The sequence below is a fragment of the Selaginella moellendorffii genome, unplaced genomic scaffold (genome assembly GCF_000143415.4).
Source record: "Selaginella moellendorffii unplaced genomic scaffold, v1.0 SELMOscaffold_85, whole genome shotgun sequence".
NCBI classification, from domain to species: Eukaryota; Viridiplantae; Streptophyta; class Lycopodiopsida; order Selaginellales; family Selaginellaceae; genus Selaginella; species Selaginella moellendorffii.
In genome coordinates, this window is record NW_003314346.1 from 439,886 (window position 1) to 461,949 (window position 22,064).

Genomic DNA, 22,064 nt, shown 5'->3' on the forward strand with positions numbered 1-22,064 from the left:
ATTTGACGAAAGAAAGGAATAAACCTCTTTCTCTCTCCTTTTTAAAATGGCCTCATGCTACTAGCTTGCGCGATGAGCGCCTCGAAGACCTCGGCCCTTTGGTTCCCAAAGGTACTCCGGCAAAGCTTGTAAGCCACCTCTCTCACCACTCGCAATGGCCCTTCGTCTCTCACCACCGCCGACGATTCCAAGTACTGCCGCAGCTCCATCACTTCCCCGCACTGCATTATCAGCGATCGCCAGTGCCCCGGCACCGTCTCGTGCAAGCAGCTCACCAGATCCTCCCATGGCGGCACCGTTTGCATGAAATCCTCGAAGAAGTCCGACGATGGCATCCCGGCCAAGTAGGCCAGCGCGTACGAGGCGCGCAGCAGCGTGTCCGCGCTCGCGCTTCCCTCCGCCTGGAGCCGCACGGCTAGCTGCCCGAAGCTCGCGCACGCCGGGAGAGGACCGGGCACCTCCCCGGCCTCCGCCGCCGCGTTGATCTCCCGGAAGGCCTTGTCGTGGAGGAAGTTGAACTGCTCGTTGATCCTCCGGAAGGCCTTCTGAGAGCCGCGCTCGCTGGAGCAGCGGCGGCACTGGCACTGGAATCCCCACCGCTGGCACATCTCCTGCCGCGCGTGGAACGGCACCAGCGCGTCGAAGTATGGGAGAGTGATCTCCTCCCCCTCGCCGATGTCTCGAGCCGCGTGGACGAAGAGCGCTCGCCCGACTTCCAGCCGCGCGGCATTCGGACAGCACGAATGGTTGATGAAAGCCGGCAGCGGCCACAGTCCGCATGACTTGGAGTTGAGGATGGCGTCGGCGCTGTTGCACATACCGTCGAGCTTGTGCCACAGGGACTGGCCGAACGAGAACTCCTTCACCACCTTGCGGACGCTGTCCGTGTCGATCCTGACGTCGCCATTGTTGTCCTGGTCGAAGGTCTCGGAGTACCAGCGGCTGTTGGGACGGAACAAGTCCAGCGACGGGATCTTGGTCGACGACATGAGGCTGCTCAGCTGCTGGAAACTCCGCCTCGAGCATGCCACTGCCGCCATGATCTTGGCCACCAGGTCCTCCTGGAGTGATGTCGCCTGGCAGCTCGGTGGAGAATCGCTGTAGGCTACTGCCAAGGCATTGGTGACGAGCAGCGTTTCTCCAGCCTTGACGCTCTCGGTGACGAACAGGCCTCGACCGGAGGCAATGGTGGACTTCCGGATTGCCACGGGGCCGACGTAGTCCGCGCAGGTGGGAGCTCGGTCTCGAGCTCGGCCAGCGATGAGGAAGCCACTGATGTCGAAACTCCCGTGCTTGCTCTGCTTGATACTCGTCTCGCACTGCTGGATGAGGCCTCCCATATGATCTCTCGACATCTCCGCCGCCTTCTTCATGCACGCCAGCGCCATCTCGTACTCGTGGAGCCCGTGGAGCGCTCGGGCTTTCCGGCAGTGGCTCTTCACGTTGGAGAGATCCAGCTTGAGCGCGTTGTTCGAGTCAGAGAGCGCTTGCTCCGGATTTCCAATCCTCAGCATCGTTTCAGCTCGGTTGGAGAGAGCCACTGCCATCACCTCGCGAAGATTGGAGCTGAGAGTGATGCACTTTGTGTAAGCTTCCGCAGCACCGATCCAATCCTTGGACGCGAAGAGCTTGTTGCCTTCCATCTTCAGCGACGCGGCGCTGGCCTCCTCGGAGATGGGAGCTGGAAACTCACCGCTCGAGTCGGGTACTGCCAACACCCTCTCGATGTTGAGAAGATTGTCCACACGCAGCACCAAAATCCCTCCTTTCTCCCGCTTGAGCACCGGCTCCTTGATCGCCACTCTCATCCCCACTGGAAATCTCTGCTTCACGCCCGCATTGCTCGTGTTAGAGACCGCCACATTGTACACGGACAGCAGCACCGCGCGCTCGCTCGCGTCTTCCAGCACCGTGTGGATGCCCTGGCTCTTGAAAGCCTCGCCACACAGCGTCCCAAAGAGCGCACACCCTGTGTGATGCTTCCCCGGCTTGAGATCCGCGAGTCCGATCGGCTGGAGCTTGTGGAGTGGCGGAGCTGCTGGCTGCGACATTGGCTCCACGGCCACTGCCCCGATCTTACCTCGCGTCGCGTGGATTTCCAGCACGCGTGCCTTGGTCAGCCATTCCTCCATTGGGAAAATGTAGCTCCTATCTTAAACCCTAAAAATGTGGAGGGAGGAAGAGCCCTAAAAATGGCGCTCTCTCCAGGCGCTTGTGGCTACCAGGTCAGTTCGCGGGCATTTCATTGTGAGCCGCGAAATCGTCGTCTTCTCTCCGGATGCTCGATTCCACGGCAACGACGATGGCAATGCTCATCGCTGGGAATTGAAAATCCGGTCTTGTCCGAGGAGAAGAAGCAGCGTACTCTCACACATTCTCCGATTTTGGAGTGGAACGATGCCTTGAGCTGCTGCGAGCCTCATGGCCAGCACAGGCTGAGAGTAGCAGTGCTCGTGAGTGGAGGAGTGGATAGTAGTGTGGCATTGCGGCTACTCTGTGGGGCTGGACACTCGTGCACTGCCTTCTATATCAAGATCTGGTTCCAGGTACTAGAAATTTTTTTTGGATTGGCAGAGGCATTGACAAAATCTGGCTCGCTCCACAGGAGGATTTCCAAAACTTCTGGTCGTCTTGTCCATGGGAGGAAGACTTGAAGTATGCTCAAGACGTGTGTGACGAGGTTCGCTTTGTTTTTGTTCCTTTCTTTGTGGTTTTCTTATTGGACGATTTTTTGTTTGTAGGTGGGAGTGAAGCTGGAGATCGTTCATTTGACTGATGTCTACTGGAACAAGGTTGTCTCCAAATGCATCACGGAAGTTCGGGCTGGGAGGACTCCAAATCCTGATATCATGTGCAACACCGTTGTGAAGTTTGGTATGGACTGTTCTTTGAATTTCCTTTGCGTATACTAAGCCTGACAACCAGGTGCTTTTCTGGATCACATTGACAGGACTAAGTTCGATCGAGTTGCCTCCGGTCATTATGCTCGAGTGGAGCGGTATGTGGATGAACAGGGGACAATACGTGCACGACTAATGCTATCAAAAGATGAAGTAAGGCTCCAGCTCTTTTCGCGCTTTTGCTTTTGAGCGAACTGTTGATATTGCAGGTCAAGGACCAGACTTACTTTCTCTCGCAGCTCTCGCAGGAGCAACTGGGATTTCTTATGTTTCCTTTAGGCAGTCTGGCGAAGGTGAGGATCTCGACTTTTTCTCTTTTCACTCGCAAGTAACTCGAATGCTGGCAGCCTGAGGTCCGTCAACTTGCTCATTCTCTGAATCTTCCAAACAAGGATCGGAAAGATTCACAAGGCATCTGCTTCCTTGGCAAGGTTCGTTTCTGCTGGTGCCGTCTCACAATGTCTCTTTGATGGACGGGTTTTACAGGTCAAATTCAGTGACTTCATATCCAGACACCTTGGCGAAAAGGAAGGTCTTCTCATCGAGGCCGAGACCGGAAAAACAATGGGCAAACACAAAGGATTCTGGTTCTACACAATCGGCCAGAGGCGTGGTATTAGTCTCTCACACGGACCGTGGTACGTTCTCAAAAGAAATTTTTTCCCCCCCTCACTGCAGTCGTGTCGTGCAGGTACGTTGTGGCAAAGGACTCGGAGAAAAATCTGGTTTATATTTCAAGGCATTACTTTTCCGGGGATAAGAAGAGACGAAACTTCTACGTTGATAATTTGAGCTGGTTTTCAACGATACCCGACCCCAGTTGTCCGATAAAATGCAAGGTGGGATTTTCTCGTTTTCATCGTCCTTGTCGTCGATTTACCAGGAATTCCGTGGCCCCAGGTCCGTCACGGTCCCAGTTTTCACGACTGCGAGCTCGAGTTTGAACGGGAGAAGCAGGGTGCTCGTGTGAAACTGCTACACAGCGATCAAGCTCTAGCAGCCGGTCAGTACGCAGCGTTTTATGCTGGAGAGACTTGCCTGGGGTCTGGCATGATCACGGAGTCGATGGACGATTTAGAGTCGTGCACAGTCTCCGCTCGAGCTTTGGAGGATGGTAGAACAACACTTGGCGTGGTGAAGCAAGACGAACACACTAAATCGCTGCCACTCGGGACTACTGTGGCACGGCTGATCGTGGACAAGCTGCTGGTGCCATCTGTGAGGAAATTGGAGCAGATTCTCGCTAAGATCTTGACACACCACCACAGTGATCCATAGCTCGAGCCGGATTGACTCGACAGGCGCAGCGAAGCAATGGTCTTCTGTCCTCTGGCGTTGGGATTCTCCAAAGGCTGCTAGACGCGCCGGCTGGCTGCTTCAAAGTGAGTGACGTATCCTTTTTCCTTTCGTTTCCTTCTATAAAGTAGCGAAATCGCTCGTCCATTTGACTAACAATGGACGTTTTGCTGGTACCTCGAAACTCGAGTGTGTCAAACAGATGGCAAAGACATGGGCCCTCGCTCGCCACCGAGCTGGAAAGCAAGCTATAAGCGAAAGACTGCTAGAAAGGCTTTGAGACAATCCATCAAGTTTACCAAGTAAGACTTGTTCGTCTTCGTTGTTTCAGTTAACTGTTCCATGGCCGCCATTAATAGTTTTTGTGAATGCAAGAGAAAGAAAAGAAAAAGAAATTTTCTTCGGAGATCTCAACGGAAACAAAAGGAAAGAACAAGAGCTTCCTAACGACCGATCCAAGGCAACGATTGCATCTCCGATTCTCCAACAGCATCGATTGTCAGCAGCAGCAGCGCAAGAACACGACGCGACGCGACGGGCCTTCTTGTTCTTGGTGGAGGGGCGCATTTCCATTCCCGTCCATCGCCATGGTTCGTTATGGCTAACCTTCGACACACCAAGAAATAGGCCGCGCAGCGGCACAAAACGAGAGAGAGAAAAAACAAGACGAACGAACTCAAACCAAACCAATCCAAATGGTTTTATAAAATTCCATTCCTCTATCCGACCCCGATCCCGATCCACAAAAACAGTTTCTATGATTGATCGATCAATCCGAGACACACAGTCTCTTTGCATTTCAAGGAGAAACCATAAATCTTTACAAGACAAACGCGTTTGTGTGTGTGCCAGCCAGCCAGCCATGGCCTCTCGATCGATCCATCGATCAAACGAAGATTAGAAGGAAAAGAACAACCATCTTATCTTCTTCTTCTTCTTTCTGTTCCTCACGGCACCTACAGGATGCGTGAATGGATTCATCTCACTCTCTCGACTCTCTGCTGCTAGATCATGTGAGCAGATGCATGAGCTTGGCAGGAGCAGCGATTTGCGGCTCCTCGGAACAAGGCGGAGGCTGATTCAAGTCGAGAAATGGAAGCGGCTTGGTGGATACCGGAGGAGCTGCCTCGGCATCGATAACGGACGAGGAGGAATCGCAGTCGCTCTGATATGTGGAGCTCTGCTGGATCGCCTTCTGCTGCTCCGGCTCTTGTGGCTGCAAGCAAGGAGAAGATTTGACGAGCCACGCTGCCTGATGGTGGTGATGATCCAGCGCCGCTAGCGCCACGGCCGACGAAGAACTAGTGTTGTGGGTGGTAGCACCAGTCCTCATCTTCTTGGCGTCGGGAGCAAAAGCCTGGCGAGCGAGGGGGAGCGATGGCGGCGAGGAATCCACCGGCAGCGCCTGGGGGATGATCAAGGATCGCTTGATGCCATGGCCGCTGTTGTTGGCGGAGGAGCAGATGGGATGTTGGTGGTGGAGGAAGTGGAGTGGAGTAGCCACCGGGATGGCCTCGAATGGGCCTCGGCAAGGGCGGAAGCTTGTGATGGTGGAGATGGCGGATTCGTGGCCTCCTCCGGTCTGGACTGATGGGTGATAGCGCTGCTGCTGGTGCTGGTGCTGGTGCTGGCCATCGTCCACGATCTGGATCATGGACGAGGCGAGGTCGGGCATTCCTAGATTCAGATCCACAACGCTGGAGGCCCGCCCGGATCCAATCATCCTGCTCGGCCCCCTCCAGGACGAGAGATCGCTGGCGACGGGCAGCGCCAGCGGCGGAGGAGGGCGGTGGTGGATCAAGTGGTGGTGGTGCTGCTGCTCGTACTTGGGACTGCTCCAAGATTCCACGGTGGAGCTCTGGCTGGTGCTCTGATCATCGCAGGGCGGGGTGAAATTGGTCTTGGCCTTTGCTCCGCGCAGCGCCCGGGCTGCATTGTCGTAGGCCCGCGCCGCCTCCTCGGCGGTGTCGAAGGTGCCGAGCCACACGCGAGTCTTCTTCCAGGGATCCCTTATCTCCGCCGCAAATCGCCCCCACGGCCTTTTCCTCACGCCCCGGAAGTGCGCCTCCTTCACCGCCGCGCCGCCGGCCGCCACGGACTTGATGCTCGCCGCCGCCTCCTCCGCCTTGAAGCCACCCATTCTCATTCCTTTCGATTCGTCAATCCAATGAATGGAGGAATGGATGAATTCGCTCGCTTGCGCTTGCTCGCTCGCTGCTCAGCAGCTAGCTCGCTAGCAACCTTCCAGATCGAAGGGATCGGCCGACCCGATCGGGCAGACCAAGAAGAAGCTCGATTCCTAGAGAAACTCTCTCCGCAAAGAAGAAGAGAAACGCTTCAAAGACCCATGAAGAACCCTAATGCTCCAAGCGCTAAATTTTATTTTAACCGCAAGGGAGGGATTTCCCGGGCGTGCGTGCGGCGGCGGCGGGAGGGCCGGCGAAACGGCCGGCCGCATGCGGACGGCGCGGCGGGCTAGACCTAAAATGGCGCTGGCGGATCGGACGACCAAGATTTGTTTCGTTGCGGCCGTCAATGGTCAAAGCCCGGCCGTCAGGCCGGCCACGGTGCAGCGCGGACAGTGACGGGTGCCGACCCGAGGTGGGACCGGACTGGCATGACGGGCGGCGACGGGCAGATCCGGCATAATCGTGTGCTCGCGCCGCCGCGCCCGCCCTTCAATGCGCGGCGCCGTCCAGCCCGGCCGGTCCCACATGCATGGCGGTATTTTCTTTCATTCCTTTTCGCGTCTTTTGTTTAGTCGGAAAATAGTTTATCTTTTCTCCCATTTATGCCCCAGGCTGACATGGATGGCATTGGTCGGTGATGATGCATGTGGACTCGCAGACACGTGGCGTGCCCGGACTTATGGGCCCCATGCCCCCATGTCACACTCTATACGGCTACTCACCGGCTGCTTTTTCGCGCGTACCTTCATGGAATCATTCCGCCGCCCCCACCAGAGGTGCTGATGCCAGCATGACCATGGCCACAAATCAGACATGTGACCACGCATGTCCGTACCAGATCCATGCCTTCTCGGAGAAGAGGTCTTGTCTGCCAGCATCCGTGGCGGCGCTGGCGGCAAAAGACCAATAGAGTAACCTAAATTTTTGGATTGAAAAGAGAGGACGGCATATGCCGCCTACCCGTGAATCACGCCCTTGCAGAGTGCCGCCATCCGTACACGCACAACGCCGGCGGTGCTGTTGTCACGCGCCAGGGGTGCATCTGTTTTACCCCTTGGTCACCGACATTACGGTCTTCACTTCACTCTTCAGCTTACCTACACATTACCTCACGTAGAAACTCGAGAGCTTGAGAATGGAGGGTCCCATCCCATGGGTATGCCCATGCCATATCATTTATCCCATGGCCGTCCACGGTCCATCCATGCATCCATTCTATCCCTCCCAGCCGTTTTCACCACTTTAAATTACCGTGTCCTCGGGGGTCCTCCTAAATTAATTTTCCCTCCCATGCAACAGCAAGTATGGTAGAGGTTATGATTTTCTTTGTTGTTAATGTTCCCTTGTGCAGGTACCACACGCCCGAGGTTTACTCCTTAAAAACCCTTTAATCTCGGTAACGATACCCTTGATTATGAAACGGATTAAGCCTTTAGCCTTCGTTTAGAAAAACCATCCCGATCCCGCCATCGCCACTCAAACAAGGAAATGCCGGCAGTAGAGGGACCGGGCGTGCCGTTTGCCGGGAATCCCCCGGGTAGTGTGCAATGCATGTTGTCACAGCGCCGCCACCCACGCACTGGGGCGGTGGGGCTGCAGCAGCAGGCAGGGCACTGCACTGTACTGCAGACTGCATGACCACCGCCAGCCACCTCCCTCCCCACCATAGATAGCTGAAAATCCCTGTCCAGTACTGTATTATACACTTATATGTGCTGGGCGTAGGGTAGAGCGTATAGCTCGCCAGACAGAGAGAGGCCTCGCGACGTCTGCCTAGGCTCTAAATACGTCTTGGTTAAAGTATGTATGAAGTATGAAGACGAGGGGCCCGGGTGATTTGCAGGCAATCATCATGTGGTGATGCATGCGGTTTGTATGTTTGACGGCCACCTACCTAGTGTACGGCCCCTGCGGTGGCCCCACGTGCCAACCATCTGATTTTCGCGGCTCTTGCGCACCGCGCGGGAAGGTGTTACTGGGCTGCGCGCAGGATGACCACACGGCTGCCGCCTGGCACAAGCGCACGGCAGCCACGTACGACAGCCTTTCAGGTGCCCACCCGGCCGCCGGCCGGGCTTGGCAGGCCGCGGTCAAACGCGTGGAATCGACGGTTGGGATGTCTGCTGACATGGACAACAAGACTGGTGAAAAGACGGCGGGAGTGGCGGCCGCCGTACGGATGGCCGCCACGCGTCGCCATGGCTGTGAGCCGGCGTTCGTGGCCCAACGCCCGTGCGCCTGTCGGCGACCTGTCGGGGGAGAGGGAGTGTTTTCGATTCGATTTGATTAGGCCCCGCATTTTTTTTTGGCTTGTGACACATTTTCCTAAATTGTGATTGATGCACACCCTTACCATTATCCTTTTGTCTATATTTCTTGTCCAATAGAAGCCCGCAAATTGGTAGTGTTTGGCGCAAAACGTTAAAACTAGCCATGCCTTTCACTGAGCGATGGCATTTGCGAGCAGCACATACGCGGACCCATGCCTGGAGTCGAGTCCAAGAGCACGACCTGCGACCTCGGCCCCATAGCCAGCATAGCCAGATTGTTGGTGGCTAATGCAGGAACTTAGCAAGCATCTCCACTCGAGCGCATCGGGCTCAAAGGGCATGTTGAGGATGAGATCCCTGGCGTGATCCAGATGCCCGGCACGCGCAAACAAATCGATCATACAGCAAAAATGCCGCTTGTTTGGGACCAAACCAAAGTCCATGGCCATGGAAATGAAACAGGCAACACCACGCTCCACATTTCCGCTGTAGCTTCTCGCAATCAAAGCGAGAGCGAAGCAGGACTGGTCGGGGAAAAACTCCGCCTTGATATGATCAAAGGTGTCCAGCGCTTCGAGTATGTGCCCGGTTTGAGCATAAGCAGCAAGCATCACGCTCCACGATACCAAGCACCGCTCAGGCATGGATCCGAGAACAACACTCGCAAGCTCAAGGTGTCCATTTTGCGTCAGGGCTGACAAAAGAGTGTCCCAAGTTACTTGGTCCCGAGCGGGCATTTCGTAAAACAAGGCCTTCACTTCTTTCACATGTCCATGTTGAGCATACGCTGCAAGTATCGAGTTCCACGACACAAGAGTTCTCTCTGGAATACTATTAAACATCACCTTGGCCTCTTCCACGCGGCCGCCAAGAGCATATCCCGAAAGCAACGCCTCCATGGACACAACATTCCTTTGTGGCATGCTGTTGAAAACGTCCTCGGCGAGCTCCAAATGCCCGTTTTGGGCATATGCAGAAAGCAGAGCCGTCCACGCTATGAGATTTCTCTCCGGCATGGCATCAAAGGTATCCCTTGCTTCGCGAACTCGGCCCTGTTGTGCATATGCAACAAGCATTGCAGTTAACGAGACGAGGTCTGCCTCTGGCATGTCTTCAAACACGCTCTCACAGCCTTGGATATTTCCTGCTTGCGTGTGGGCGTGAAGAAGAGCCGTCCATGCCAGGAGATTCCGCTCGGGCATCCTATCAAACAGCTCTTGGGCTCTTTGAAGATGATGATGTCCACTCTGGGCATACGCGTCGAGCATCACAGTCAAGGCTATTAGATCCAGTTGTGGCATCGAATCAAACATCGCTTTCGCGGCATCAACTTGGCCGTCTGATGCAAATTGTGCTGCAACTGTCGTCCACGATATAAGATCGTGTTCTGGCATTTGATCGAGCAAGCGCTTTGCTATGTAAAAATACCCCGCTGCGGCAAATGCTTTTATAATGGCTGTCCACGACACCAAATCCCACAGCGGCATTGAGTCGAACAGAGCTATGGACGCTTCGAGGTCGCCAGATCTGGAGAACGCGCCGAGAAGGAGATTCCAAGATATAAGATTCTTCCAAGGCATCTGCTGAAAGACGGATCGAGCTTGCCGAGAATGCCCGTTCCTGGCATACACCGAAATCATACAGTTCCATGACACAACGGAGTGGTGTGGCATTGAATCAAACACTCTCTTTGCTTCGTGGAGATTCCCATTTCGGACATACTCCGAAAGAACACGGTTCCAGTCCTGGAGCATTGGATCAAGCACACGATCACCATCGCCGTGAGAGCAACGATCACGCTTCTAGCTAAGACCCATGACGGGTCTTTGTTGCTGCCCTTCTTCCTCGTACTCGACCTACAAAAAGGAGAGCGCGTGAGAAAATTCCCCAAGGAAGAAGGAACCACGCACCTCAACTGTTTGCCGCCTCTTCTTCTTTGGAAGAAGAGCACCCTCTTTACGCTTCCGCCTTCTATCGTCATCGCCATCGTCTTCCTCCTCCTCGTCACTGCCATCGCTGTCGTCTTGAGCGTCATCTCCATCGTTCTCGAGCATATTCATGGCTGTGAAGTCTTCGATATCATCCTCTTCTTCCAGCTCGTCATATCCTTCTACATACTCTGGCACGGGCTCTTCTTCTTCTTCCTGGAAAGAGAAAAGAAACGGAAAAACTTGGCAGTGAGCAATGTTTGTCTGGAATGTCAGCTACCTCTTCTTCTTCTTCCTCTTCTAGTTGCGTGTCATCGAGAACTTTGTTGTAGAGCTCGGTTGGGAAATTGTATATGTCACCGTAAGTACCACTTTGAAGCCTCTGGAGCAGTTCTTTCTCGATCGCCTGAAACAACGAGTGTTGGTTCTAAGACATGGAAAGAAAACCAATGATCTTGTTGCAATTACCCTGTCAAGAACAGCCGCAACTTCAGCTTTCGCCTCCCTACGGGCCTCCCTCTTGACTTGCTTTGCAGGCATCGTCACAAGCTTTTCACTGCAGTGAAGGAGCGCACGAAAAATCCGTAAGAGAAGAGATTGAGGCAACAACTATACGAACTTGTTTTTCAAGGCGAGCCTGCGCATTCGGATCAAATACTGTGTCATTTTTGTGAGACGCTGCTTGTTTTTGTGTACCAAAAACTTCGGCCAATGTTGCTACAAGGAAAAACCATAGATTGAACCATGAGCAGAGTGCTAAAATCCATCTAAAACATACCAAATGCTTGTCAACGAGCTCCAGAGCTTTCGCATAGTTCTTCGGAAGCTTCAACCTTTCCCACAGCTTATTTGGAGTGTGTGCTCTCTCTATACTTTTCATATAGAGATACAAAACCCCTGAGAAAAAACGAAAGAAAATAAGTTGTTTTGAGAAGAAAGAAGAAAGAGCTTGCTTGCCTTCGTGTTCCCTAATTGTGGCATATCGACTGTTGGCAAGAGGACAGGAGCTGCGATTGCAAAGCCCCGTGACATTGTATTGATTCCGGCAGAAACTCTGCGTCTGGGTCCTGCATTTCCGATCGATCGCAATTGAGAGAGAGATCCACCGGCGGCAATCGATTCGCTTACTTGGCCCGGAAGCTACACTGGTTGTGATTGATCACCTGCCATATCACCTCGTCGTGCTGCATCCTCGCTTCGCCTTAAACCCTAACCCGCCAGCGAGTTTAGGGTTTATGCCGTACATATATGACCATGGGATGGATGGTACGGACGATCGGCTGAATGGTAGGCAAATCACGTGGGAAAATGGTCGGTAAGGTTTCCTGGCCGTCCGATTTGATCGACTGTGGAGAAGAAGAAGAACACACCCTTTCTGTGGGAGAGAGGACGAAGCGCGAGGAGGGAGATGGGGAGCGCGGAGCTCGCGACGCCAATCTTTCCACTCAGCGCCTTCAATGTCAGCGTTGGCGTCGCCCTGCTCTCCATCGTCGCCGGCGCGTTGTTCTTGTGGATTTCCAGCCGCCGCTCCAAGAGTGAGTGATTCTTCCTCGGATTTCTTCACAGATCCGATGCGCAAGGCATTCTTGTCTCGAATCTGTGCGCTCGCGAGTTTAGGTCGTGAGGATGTTTACGTTTTTTCTGGCTCTTTTTTCCTTCCAGGGGCTTTGGATCCCGAGAAATGGATCGATTTCAAGCTGGTCAAGAGGGTCCAGGTTAGCCCCAACGTTACCAAGTTTCGATTTGCATTGCAGACTCCAACCACGATTTTGGGACTTCCAATCGGCCAGCATATGATGTGCCGGTAAGAAAAATTCCATCCCTTCGCGATCCTTGCTCACGCATTGTGTTTTTCTTTGCTCGCTAGTGGTAAAGACCGAGATGGAGCTGATGTGATCAAGCCTTACACACCGACGACGCTGGATTCGGATGTTGGTTACTTCGAACTCGTTGTCAAGGTGTGTTTCTCCTCACCAAACGAGCGAACGTTCCATGTCTCAAAAGAAACTTCTTGCAGATTTATTCTCTAGGACGAATGTCTTACCATTTTAGCGAGCTCAAAGAGGGTGACTACTTATCGTGCAAAGGACCCAAGGTGAAGTGATTTCCTTCCATAGCTTCCTTCTCAACAACAGGAATTTTGCAAACAGGGCCGCTTCACTTACAAGCCAAACAAATTCAGAGCTTTCGGTATGCTTGCTGGTGGTTCCGGCCTGACTCCAATGTACCAGGCAAGCCCTCACGTTTTCTAGCCTCAGATACGAGCATGAAATTATGTTTCTACATTTCAGGTGACTCGGGCCATTTTGGAGAACCCGGCTGACAAAACAAAGATCTTCCTCATCTATGGGAACGTGACATATGACGATATATTGCTCAAGGTAAAGTGCTTTTGTGCTTTCTATCATCGAGCGCGGTCTTGTCACTCTTGTCTTTTTTACAGGAAGAGCTCGACAGCATGGTAAAGAAATTCCCGGGCCGCTTTGGAGTGTACTACGTACTAAATGACGTGAGTTTCTCAGCTCCACACATCGCAAAATCTCTTTTTTCTCAGCTTAAGTGCAACTAACTTGTTCTTACTTTCTCTCGGTCCAGCCTCCTGCAGATTGGAGTGGTGGCGCAGGCTTTGTAACAGCGGACATGATCAAGACGTACTGCCCAGCTCCTGCCGATGATATCCAGGTACGTAGCACGAGAAGAATTCAAAAGCTAGAAGCGATGACGAACTCTATTTTCTTTCAACAAACAGATTTTGAGGTGTGGACCTCCTCCGATGAACAAAGCGATGGCCACACACTTGGATGCGCTCGGCTACTCTAAGGAGATGCAATTCCAATTTTAAAAAGCGACCAAGAGCGCCTCTAATGATAAACAAGAACCATTTTTTTGCCTCTCTCTCTCTCTCTTGCTCTCGAGTAATAGGGCTATACACGGCAATGCAAAACCCAGAGCTTGGGTTTATGGCGACTTCCTCGCTCGCAACGCTGGCGAGGCCAAAAGGTCTTGTAAGTAGAACAAATCTTAGTTTTGTGGATCCTGGAAGGGACTACCTAGGTGCTAGCCTGTGGTGCAAACAAAGGGGAGCTAGAAAATCCTTGCTAGTGTGCGCGGATGCCAAGAAGATCGCGATTGGCGAGCAATCTCGACTGGCTCTACAAGCCGGGATTGACAAACTGGTGGACGCGGTTGGTGTCACACTGGGACCTCGAGGTTTGCTTTCTCTGTTGGAAGAGAACTTTTTTTTCAAGTGGTTTTTCTACAGGGAGAAACGTTGTTCTCGATGAGAAGGACAAGGATATACCCAAAGTCATCAACGATGGAGTAACAATCGCAAAGATGATTGAACTTCTAGACCCAATGGAAAACGTTGGAGCTTCACTCATCAAAGAGGTCTGGCTTCTTTCTCTTCGTTTCTTCTAAACTTCTGCGAATCATACTCATAGGTGACGATGAAAACGAACGATTCCGCGGGCGATGGCACCACCACGGCAGCTGTTGTGGCAAGGGAACTTGTCAAGCTCGGCCTCTTAAGCGTATCTTCCGGTGCCAATCCTGTTGCTTTAAAACGAGGAATCGATAAGACGGTCTCGATGTTGGTAGAGGAATTAACACGAAGATCGCGGCCCGTCAAAGGCCACAACGATATCAAAGGTATGCTCGGTGGTGTTTTCTAAAACTTGTTGCTTACTTTGCTCGTTCCTCAGCAATCGCGACGATCTCTGCTGGTAACGACGATGCTGTCGGGAAAATGATAGCGGACGCTTTGGACAGAATTGGTCCGGATGGGATCCTTTTGATCGAATCGTCGTCAACTTTGGAAACTTTTCTCGTGATCGAGGAGGGAATGCAGGTATATGTTTCGTACGTGTTTCTCTTGTTTGCGTTCTTTGCTGAGACGACTTAGCACATAACAGTAGTTTGACAGGGGCTACATCTCCACAAGCTTTGTCAACAATCAATCCAAGTCGACCGTGGAGCTTGAAAACGCGCGCGTCCTGGTGACAAACCAGAGAGTTTCATCAGCCAAGGATGTAATTCCAGCTCTGGAGAAAGTCACACACCTGGGCACTCCATTGCTCGTTATAGCCGAAGACGTAACAGGAGAAGCACTGTCCATGCTCGTTGTCAACAAGACGAGGGGCGTTGCGCAGGTTGCTGCTGTCAAAGCTCCAGGCTATGGTGATAGGAAGAAGGCCCTCCTTCAAGACATTGCAATCTTCACAGGTTTGCTGCTCTTCCATTTTCTAGGAGGCACTTGACGTTTCTTTCTTTTGTAGGTGCCGAGTTTCTGGCTGGTGAGCTAGGATTGCAACTTGAAGACTTGACGATCGATCAGCTTGGTGTTGCAAAGAAAGTTACAATCAAAGAGAAGTCGACGGTCATTCTGGCTGATGATGCTACCAAGGGAGAGATCAAGGCAAGAGTTGCTGAGATCAAGAAAGACCTGGAGCTGTCAGACTCCGCATATCATTCCGAGAAGCTAGCAGAGAGAATCGCAAAGCTCTCTGGTGGAGTGGCTGTTATCAAGGTTTGTAGCAACACATATCTCTCGAGAACACGCTCAAAGTCTTAGAAGCTGTCTTTTTACAGGTTGGAGCTGCGACGGAGGCGGAAGCCGAAGATCGAAAGCTCCGGCTTGAAGACGCAAAGAACTCCACTTTCGCTGCTGTCAAAGAGGGAATTGTTCCGGGCGGAGGAGCGGCCATGGTTCACTTGTCAGCGGCTGTTGCAGGCATCAAGGAGAGTCTAAGCGATCCTCAAGAGAAGCTCGGTGCTGATATCGTGCAAAAGGTATGGCAACCTTCGCTGGTGGCTTGGCTTTCACTCTCTTTTCCAGGCACTTTTAGCTCCGGCAGCTTTGATTGCCAGCAACGCGGGCGTGGAGGGACAAATGGTGGTGTCAAGAATCCTCGAGAGCGAGTGGGAGTTTGGCTACAACGCGATGACGGATAAGTTTGAAAACTTGGTTTTGGGCGGAGTGGTGGATCCGGCAAAGGTGACGAGGTGCGCTCTCCAGAATGCGGCGTCTGTGGCGGGCATGGTGTTGACAACCGAGGCCATCGCCGTGGACAAAGTGAGAAAGCCAAAGCCCAAAGTCCCTCCCGTCCCAGGAGTAACGGACCAGCTATAATACTTTGTTCCAAGACAATTTAGAATTCGCTCACGAAGCATAGTTTATTGTGTTGACTTAATGTATACAATAGCTGGAAAAATTTGCTGTGGTGAGATCGCTGGCCTATTGATCTTGGCCTTTTGCGGTTGATCTACAATATAAATTACAAATGCAGGCTCCTCGGCTGTAGAGAGGTAGCAGTAGTTGAAAATGTTCAAGTCTAGTTTGATCTTGACAGTATTGGCTGTGGTGATCTCTGTAAGTTATCCTGCTTGTTTAGTTTCATTCATCCTGTTTACGTTTTGCAGGCTTCTGGATCATCTGATGATACTCCTGGATACAGCCATGAAGATCACGGCCATCACGGTGTAGCTACGGAATTTTGCACTGGTAGTTTCTTGGATACGTGCAGTCTGAGCTCTTACGACCAGAAAGCCGGAGTCCTCGCCGCAAGATGCACCAAAATAGATGGCACGAAACAAAACACGACACTCCATGTCAAGTCTTGCCCTTTGCACGTCCGGAGCTGTACGTTTGATTCGAGTTGCGGAGACTTCAGCTGCAAGCGTCGGGACGGTCGGGCAGTGGATGTGACCAAGCTTGCCACAAATATCAATGGCAGGCTGATTTGCTGTGCTCGCCCTCAAGCGCAAGCTCCCATCTCGCCTCCGGCCCCGGCGCCGGCTCCTTCCGCTAAGAAGCATAAAAGAATTCCATATTGATACTAAAGAGAAACAAAATGTTTTCCTAAAGTTCTAAAGAAAAATAATGTTTTTTGGGTTTTAGATTTGGGGGCCAACTATGGTGTTGTGTACTTGATGCTATCCTCTAAACCATGGTAAAGTTGGCCATAGAAACTTAGCCTCAAGAACCACACAGTCCGCTAGAGCCGTTGAGGGTCGATTTGGAGGTACCGATACAAACACTAATATTTCAAGCTCTCCCCTGAGAAATGGTTATATGGTAGATTCTAGCTTAGGTTAGTTTCCATTTTGTGTTGCGATGTTCTCTGTCTTCTCATTTTAATCAAGAGTTTAGAAAGATCACAACCTACTCGATGCTATCATACCTCCTGTAGAGGATGGTGTAGATTGGATCGTGGACAGAAATCTTAAAGAGCTGGATGCTCACGTAGTATGCAGCAGTGACACTGGAAAGAGCTTACATTTAGAATCTTGTGGAGTTGAGGAGAAAAGCTAAGAAATGTAAATACCTTCCAAAGCAAACCAGGAGAACTATCCATATAATTCTGCTCACGACACTGTCTTCTTTGTACCAAACCCAGCACTGCACGAAACACAGTTAGTCCACTGCAATTAAAAGAAGCTAGAATCTCCTCTCTCACGCCAAAAATGAAGACTAGAATGTAGAAATCCAGCAAGGTCTCCTTCATCCACCTGAGAAACCAAAAGCCGAATCAACTGGAACGAATTCCAGATCCAATTCACTCACGGTGTGAGGAGCTCCATCCTGAACGGCGATCCATCCGTGACGCAAGTATAAGCAATCGTCGCGGCCAAAATCGTGCCCAGTGCGATGAATCCCACCCTCGCCAGAACCACGCCTCCCGCCATTGACGAAAAATGCTTGCGGCCCTCAACAGCCCACGTATATGCAAATACAAAGCGATCCTGGAATATGCCCTACAAGCTTTTGTGACCGATCGACTGCTCCACAGAAGACGAGGCTTCCCGGAGGCCACTCATGTCTGCTTGAGAATGGTCGCCACTGCCAGATGCCTCAATTGCGGGTGTAAGCTTGTTCTTCGTCAAGATTTGAAAAATCTTTCCGAGAGCTTACGTTCCTGGCTCGAGGGGCGGCTCGAGCCTGGCCGTCAATGACCAAGCTCTCGCTCTAGTACTGCTTGAAAGTCAATGCTGGCTTGGCATAGAGATGGCAAGATGGAGACCGCGACTTTGACAGATCAGTCAAGGCCGGCCCAAGGTTGATCCAGCAACAAAGGTGGTCATTGCCAAGAAGAAGATGACCTTGGATTGGAGGCCCTGGCGCACTCGATGTACATGGACGATCCGAAAGAAGTTAACAAGACCAGCGTTGTCCTCGCTCCGAGTCCTGTCCATGTTGGGTAAAACAGCACCTCGGCTTGGTCAGTCCACAGGGACGCACTTACACATCAGCTGCTAGCGACTTGAGAGCACAATATGCATCTTTATGTGCCCACTGTGAAGTAGAGTGCTCGTTATCGCCAGCACCACCTTTACATGGTGGCACCGCAATGGATAATTAGAATATCTTCCTTTGGGAATTCTCGACACTTGTTTTGGAATCCTGGAATGCCGTATAGAAGCGTCCCATTGGCAGGCCGGAAGATTGCTGTCTCAGCAACGGATTAAACGTGGGGAAAACCATGTCCAGCTCTGGCGAAACTCCAAACCTAACATACAAAGTGGGCCTGCTTGTGCCTTCTCAAGAATGAGCACGAGCTAGAAGAATAAGTAGTAGCTTGTTCCAAGCATTATAAAAAAGTGTCGAGCACCTTGATAAGGCCAAGGTGGAGCAGCATTTAGAAAAGGAAATGGCGAGCTTCCTCAACGATCGATCCACCACCTTGAGCAGCAGCGGCGTTGGAGCAAGAGGATGCTGGATCGCCTCCAAGTCAAGGCCTGCCACGAATTTCAGGTACCAGCTCCATAGCTCTGCGTGGAAGGCCACTGCATTATCGCCCACCAAGAGGATCCAGCGCGAAATCCCTGGCAGCTATGGCCTCCCTCTGCTCGGATCCATCTCCGACCGCTTCAACTATTTCTACTTCCAAGGCGCCGAGGAGTTCTTCCGGAGCCGAGCTGAGAAGTACCAGAGCACAGTGTTTCGCGTCAACATGCCCCCGGGGCCGCCATTCTTCCCAGATCCCCGGGTGATCGTGCTGCTGGACCAGCAGAGCTTCCCAGCTCTCTTCGATGTCTCCAAGGTGAGCAAGCGCGATGTCTTCACGGGAACTTACAAGCCCAGCGCCGATTTCAATGGTGGCTATCGCATCCTCTCCTATCTCGACGCGGATGAGCCCCGCCACGCCCAGATCAAGGCCTTTTGCTTCGACATGCTCAAATCCAGGGCCAAGAGCATCGTCCCCGGGATGGATTTCGCGGCGTGCCGCTGCTTCGATCGCTGGGAGAAGGAACTGCGAGCCAAGCAAGCCCCTGAGCTCATTTCCTCGATTGAGGAGATCTGCCTGGCGTTCCTGACGAGAGCCCTCATGGATCACGACGCCACTGGAGCATCCGGCCTGAGCACCGAAACTATCAAGAAATGGCTCGCTCCACAGATTGCTCCAGTCGCCCTTCTCGACGCCATTCCTCCGCCCATCATGGAGCTCCTCCACGTCGTCCCTCTCCCCTTCGCTGTCGTCAAGAAAGACTACGAAGCCATCGTCTCCTACTTCTCGGCCCACAGTACCGCGCTGCTCGACCTGGCCGCGACGCACGGCGTACCGCGCGACGAGGCACTCCACAACCTCATCTTCATGGTCTGCTTCAACACTTTTGGCGGGCTGATCCGCTTGCTGCCGGAGGTAGTCCAGCGCGTCCACGAGAGCGGCGTCGCCAAGGAGCTCAGCAATGAGGTGGCGGCAGCGGTACGCGACGCCGGCGGGCGGCTTACCGCGCGGTCCATTGACGGCATGCCGCTGCTCCACTCGGTGGTGTACGAGTGCCTGCGCTTCCAGCCGCCGGTACCGTTCCAGTATGCCCGCGCGCGCCAGGATATGGTGATCGAGAGCCACAAGGAGGCGTTTCGCGTGAAGAAGGGCGAGATGCTGTGTGGATTCCAGCCATTTGCGACGAGAGATGGAGTGGTGTTTGATCGACCCAACGAGTTCTTGCCGCGGCGATTCATGGGCGACGATGGAGCAAAGCTTCTCAAGTACGTCCTGTGGTCCAATGGCCCCCAGACCGAGAACCCCAGCGTGGATAACAAGCAGTGCGCCGGGAAGGACTTCATCATCTTGGTCACTCGCCTCTTCCTCGCCGAGTTCTTCCTCAGGTATGAATCGTTCCAGCTCGACGGCCAATCCATCAAATCGCTCTCGCGCCGATCGCCATCGACGTGATCAAGCCGAGCGCACGAAGGACATGCCGACGTGCTTCGTTGGGCGGCTGTGATTCGGGCCCATGGTCGTTGACTTTGTTCTCGACCGTCCAGATTTGGGATCTCCTGGATGTTACATTGTAACTTGCTGCTGGCCACAATGCAAATATACTCCAAATGCGAATAGAAACTTGGTATTCTATTAGCTCACGTCCTTAATAGAGTACATTTTTGTTTGATGCGAGTATTGGTGGTGTTTCACTAGCAATGATAGAAGAAAAAAGAAGAACTCGATGTTGTGCGTGCCACCAACACGGCCAAGTTGACAAAAACTCCACCATCCAGCTACATATGTTTCGAAAAAAAAGTCGCCATTGTCTTGAGAGATCGCTGTACATTTTTTCCCTGATCGTGATTATTGTCGCACACTAAGCGCTCGTCGAGACCGCTTTGCCTTCGAAGCCTAGAAGAGCGCAAGGATCTTCGCGGTGGAGAAGGCGAGCAGTGTAGTTATCAAAACCAAGCCGGATCTGAGCTGCGAGCTTGCACTGGGTAGCCAAGGATACAAGTCTGGATCCGGCAGGACGCACTCGTCTCCGTTGAAGAGCACCCTGTGAGGAAAAGCCCATCCCTTGCTGAAAGTGAAAGCATCGCCCTTTTGTAAGAGGACCTCCGACTGGACGTTTCCCATTTCCCCGGCTTGCATGAGCATGTCGTTGTAGAATTTGATCCCCCAAAACATTGCCGTGTCATCTGTGATTGAAGTTAGAACATCTTTGTGATTCTAGCAAAGCTCCATTCACTTACTGATTGATCCATAGGCTTGCAGTGGCCTGTACGTAAAGCTGAATGCCTCGGTCAAGTTGTTGAAATTGGGATGCTGGACAACCAAATTCCACTGCGTGTAGTTCTTGACGTGACGGTTTGTGATTGTGACTTTGGCTCGCCAGTAGTCCTTGTAGTTGATTTTGACGTGCCAGTGGATCTTGATCGGACACATATCGGACGAGCAGAAGAGCTGTGGATGTAGCGGCTGGTTTTTGGTGATGGAAGAGCTGGAGGTAGCGCCAATGCCCGTGGAGACCACGGGAGGTAAATAGCTGTCATCGCTGTTACAAAGGAAAAAACACAAGAGATGAGATACAATCGATTGATTGCTAGGACGGACTAAGTGACTTACGGATCAAAGCACATTGGAACTCTAGGCTGAGCTGACTGTGTGACATTCGGCTTGCAATTGCACGCACAGTTTTGGCAAGGAACAATCTTCTCGTTGTAAAAGGACGAGAAGGAAACGCAGCACGTCGGAGCCCTCTGTGCCAGGTACTGGGAGTACGAGCAAGTCACGTTCCAAGTCACTGCGCCACCACCAAAGTTCGTAAGCGAGCAAGAGCAAAAGAAACGAAAGAAGCAAAGAAAGAGTGACTCACTCAGAGCTTGTGTGTGTCTCCGACCATCCGCGGATGGAAACAAGCTGGCTTTCACCTTCTTAGCCGGACCGCAAGTGTATCCCGGGCCGGGTGTCCGAATCGTGAAGTTCTTTGGAAGCTGGACGGTGGTGTTGGAAGTCCCAGCTTGGCCGACGATAACTTGAAAGGATGCCACAGACATGGTCGGGTCCTGCGCCAGCGATCCCAAAACTCCTCCTCTACAGCAATTGGCGACTTGCATACTGTAAGGCACCCCGGGAAGAAGGTCCACGACGGTGGGATCGCGCTTGCAGCAGTGAGGGATGTTTCCCTTGAATTTGGAGCAGTCGCCCTGCATCGTTGCTTGCGCTCCCTGCATTCCCCAAATCACTTCCTTCTTGGCCCAAGTCCATCCCAGTGTCCATCCGGGCGTCTCGATGTGGCGGTATTGCTGGTAGTTGTACATGGTCACCAGTGCCTAGAGAAGAAGAAATCCCGGGTTAGAGGCCGTGAAAGAGAGAAAGAACTCGAAATTTCGGAAGAAATGTGTGTGGAAGAGAGGGATCCCGAGAACTTACGACATAGCCATCCGCGGACCAGCTCATTACATCCCACTTGATCGTGATGTTGCCGTTTGGATCCAGGGGATCGAAAGATTCTGCGCAAGAACACGGCATGGAGGAGCATTGCTCCATCTCTCACCCAAAGATCCATGGATTTTTTTTCTTACCGGCTGGATGCGGCATCCAGAGGAGCAGCGCCAGGGCTAGAATGGCGATGTGGAGCTCCATTCGCGTCCACATTGCCAGATCTGGGAGGAGTGCCGCCATAGCCGAGCCAGAGGAAGAATGCCTGCCCTGCAAACCCCCAAAATTTTTTCCACCAAAGCAGCCTTATGTTTTAAAAATTTAATAC

The 22,064-nt window shown here is 52.5% G+C and overlaps 9 protein-coding genes across 14 annotated transcripts; 4 read left to right on the forward strand and 5 right to left on the reverse strand.

The window, feature by feature from the left end:
• Position 1: 1 nt before the first annotated feature.
• LOC112341517 lies at positions 2–2,168 on the reverse strand. Its single transcript, XM_024661740.1, has one exon. The coding sequence runs from the start codon at positions 2,130–2,132 to the stop codon at positions 42–44; it is 2,091 nt and encodes a 696-aa protein (XP_024517508.1). The 5' UTR covers positions 2,133–2,168; the 3' UTR covers positions 2–41.
• A 6-nt stretch (positions 2,169–2,174) lies between these two features.
• LOC9663288 (tRNA-specific 2-thiouridylase MnmA) lies at positions 2,175–4,918 on the forward strand. 4 transcript variants are annotated; one of them, XR_002990570.1, is made up of 10 exons: positions 2,175–2,546; positions 2,606–2,680; positions 2,742–2,874; positions 2,926–3,053; positions 3,110–3,193; positions 3,248–3,331; positions 3,387–3,538; positions 3,592–3,739; positions 3,801–4,498; positions 4,556–4,918. XR_002990570.1 is itself a non-coding variant. In XM_002987856.2 (9 exons), the coding sequence occupies exons 1-9, from the start codon at positions 2,193–2,195 to the stop codon at positions 4,176–4,178; spliced, it is 1,536 nt and encodes a 511-aa protein (XP_002987902.2). In that variant the 5' UTR covers positions 2,175–2,192; the 3' UTR covers positions 4,179–4,918. The 4 variants fall into 4 exon arrangements, 1 of the variants encoding a protein (XP_002987902.2); XR_002990571.1 differs by having other exon boundaries at positions 4,572–4,918; XR_002990569.1 differs by having other exon boundaries at positions 3,801–4,282; positions 4,399–4,918.
• A 47-nt stretch (positions 4,919–4,965) lies between these two features.
• LOC112341518 lies at positions 4,966–6,539 on the reverse strand. The gene has a single exon (XM_024661741.1). The coding sequence runs from the start codon at positions 6,340–6,342 to the stop codon at positions 5,206–5,208; it is 1,137 nt and encodes a 378-aa protein (XP_024517509.1). The 5' UTR covers positions 6,343–6,539; the 3' UTR covers positions 4,966–5,205.
• A 1,941-nt stretch (positions 6,540–8,480) lies between these two features.
• Positions 8,481–11,802, reverse strand: LOC9663289 (protein MAK16 homolog). Of its 2 annotated transcripts, XM_024661792.1 has the most exons (8): positions 11,712–11,802; positions 11,541–11,650; positions 11,362–11,480; positions 11,203–11,300; positions 11,052–11,139; positions 10,864–10,989; positions 10,566–10,799; positions 10,381–10,511 (listed from the first exon to the last, which is right to left on the reverse strand). In XM_024661792.1, the coding sequence occupies exons 1-8, from the start codon at positions 11,771–11,773 to the stop codon at positions 10,458–10,460; spliced, it is 891 nt and encodes a 296-aa protein (XP_024517560.1). In that variant the 5' UTR covers positions 11,774–11,802; the 3' UTR covers positions 10,381–10,457. The 2 variants fall into 2 exon arrangements, with proteins under 2 accessions (XP_024517559.1, XP_024517560.1); XM_024661791.1 differs by lacking the exons at positions 10,864–10,989; positions 11,052–11,139; positions 11,203–11,300; ... (1 more) ...; positions 11,541–11,650; positions 11,712–11,802 and having other exon boundaries at positions 8,481–10,511; positions 10,566–10,682.
• An 89-nt stretch (positions 11,803–11,891) lies between these two features.
• LOC9663290 (NADH--cytochrome b5 reductase 1) lies at positions 11,892–13,478 on the forward strand. Its single transcript, XM_002987857.2, has 9 exons — positions 11,892–12,118; positions 12,246–12,387; positions 12,451–12,541; positions 12,601–12,678; positions 12,734–12,814; positions 12,875–12,964; positions 13,027–13,092; positions 13,179–13,265; positions 13,333–13,478. Exons 1-9 carry the CDS (start codon positions 11,992–11,994, stop codon positions 13,423–13,425), a joined length of 855 nt encoding a protein of 284 aa, XP_002987903.1. The 5' UTR covers positions 11,892–11,991; the 3' UTR covers positions 13,426–13,478.
• Positions 13,479–13,517: 39 nt separating this feature from the next.
• LOC9651974 (ruBisCO large subunit-binding protein subunit alpha) lies at positions 13,518–15,796 on the forward strand. The gene is made up of 8 exons (XM_002987858.2): positions 13,518–13,793; positions 13,846–13,973; positions 14,027–14,234; positions 14,288–14,433; positions 14,501–14,807; positions 14,861–15,111; positions 15,174–15,374; positions 15,421–15,796. The coding sequence occupies exons 1-8, from the start codon at positions 13,520–13,522 to the stop codon at positions 15,712–15,714; spliced, it is 1,809 nt and encodes a 602-aa protein (XP_002987904.2). The 5' UTR covers positions 13,518–13,519; the 3' UTR covers positions 15,715–15,796.
• A 599-nt stretch (positions 15,797–16,395) lies between these two features.
• Positions 16,396–17,449, reverse strand: LOC9651975. Of its 2 annotated transcripts, none has more exons than XM_024661799.1 (5): positions 17,149–17,449; positions 17,042–17,093; positions 16,910–16,983; positions 16,766–16,846; positions 16,396–16,705 (listed from the first exon to the last, which is right to left on the reverse strand). In XM_024661799.1, exons 1-5 carry the CDS (start codon positions 17,268–17,270, stop codon positions 16,672–16,674), a joined length of 363 nt encoding a protein of 120 aa, XP_024517567.1. In that variant the 5' UTR covers positions 17,271–17,449; the 3' UTR covers positions 16,396–16,671. The 2 variants fall into 2 exon arrangements, with proteins under 2 accessions (XP_024517567.1, XP_002987953.2); XM_002987907.2 differs by having other exon boundaries at positions 16,396–16,709.
• A 662-nt stretch (positions 17,450–18,111) lies between these two features.
• On the forward strand, positions 18,112–19,945 carry LOC112341533 (allene oxide synthase-like). The gene has a single exon (XM_024661793.1). The coding sequence runs from the start codon at positions 18,233–18,235 to the stop codon at positions 19,760–19,762; it is 1,530 nt and encodes a 509-aa protein (XP_024517561.1). The 5' UTR covers positions 18,112–18,232; the 3' UTR covers positions 19,763–19,945.
• Positions 19,922–22,044, reverse strand: LOC9663291 (COBRA-like protein 1). Its single transcript, XM_024661794.1, has 6 exons — positions 21,880–22,044; positions 21,728–21,807; positions 21,171–21,627; positions 20,921–21,098; positions 20,548–20,849; positions 19,922–20,493 (listed from the first exon to the last, which is right to left on the reverse strand). Exons 1-6 carry the CDS (start codon positions 21,977–21,979, stop codon positions 20,204–20,206), a joined length of 1,407 nt encoding a protein of 468 aa, XP_024517562.1. The 5' UTR covers positions 21,980–22,044; the 3' UTR covers positions 19,922–20,203.
• Between the last annotated feature and the right edge of the window lie 20 nt (positions 22,045–22,064).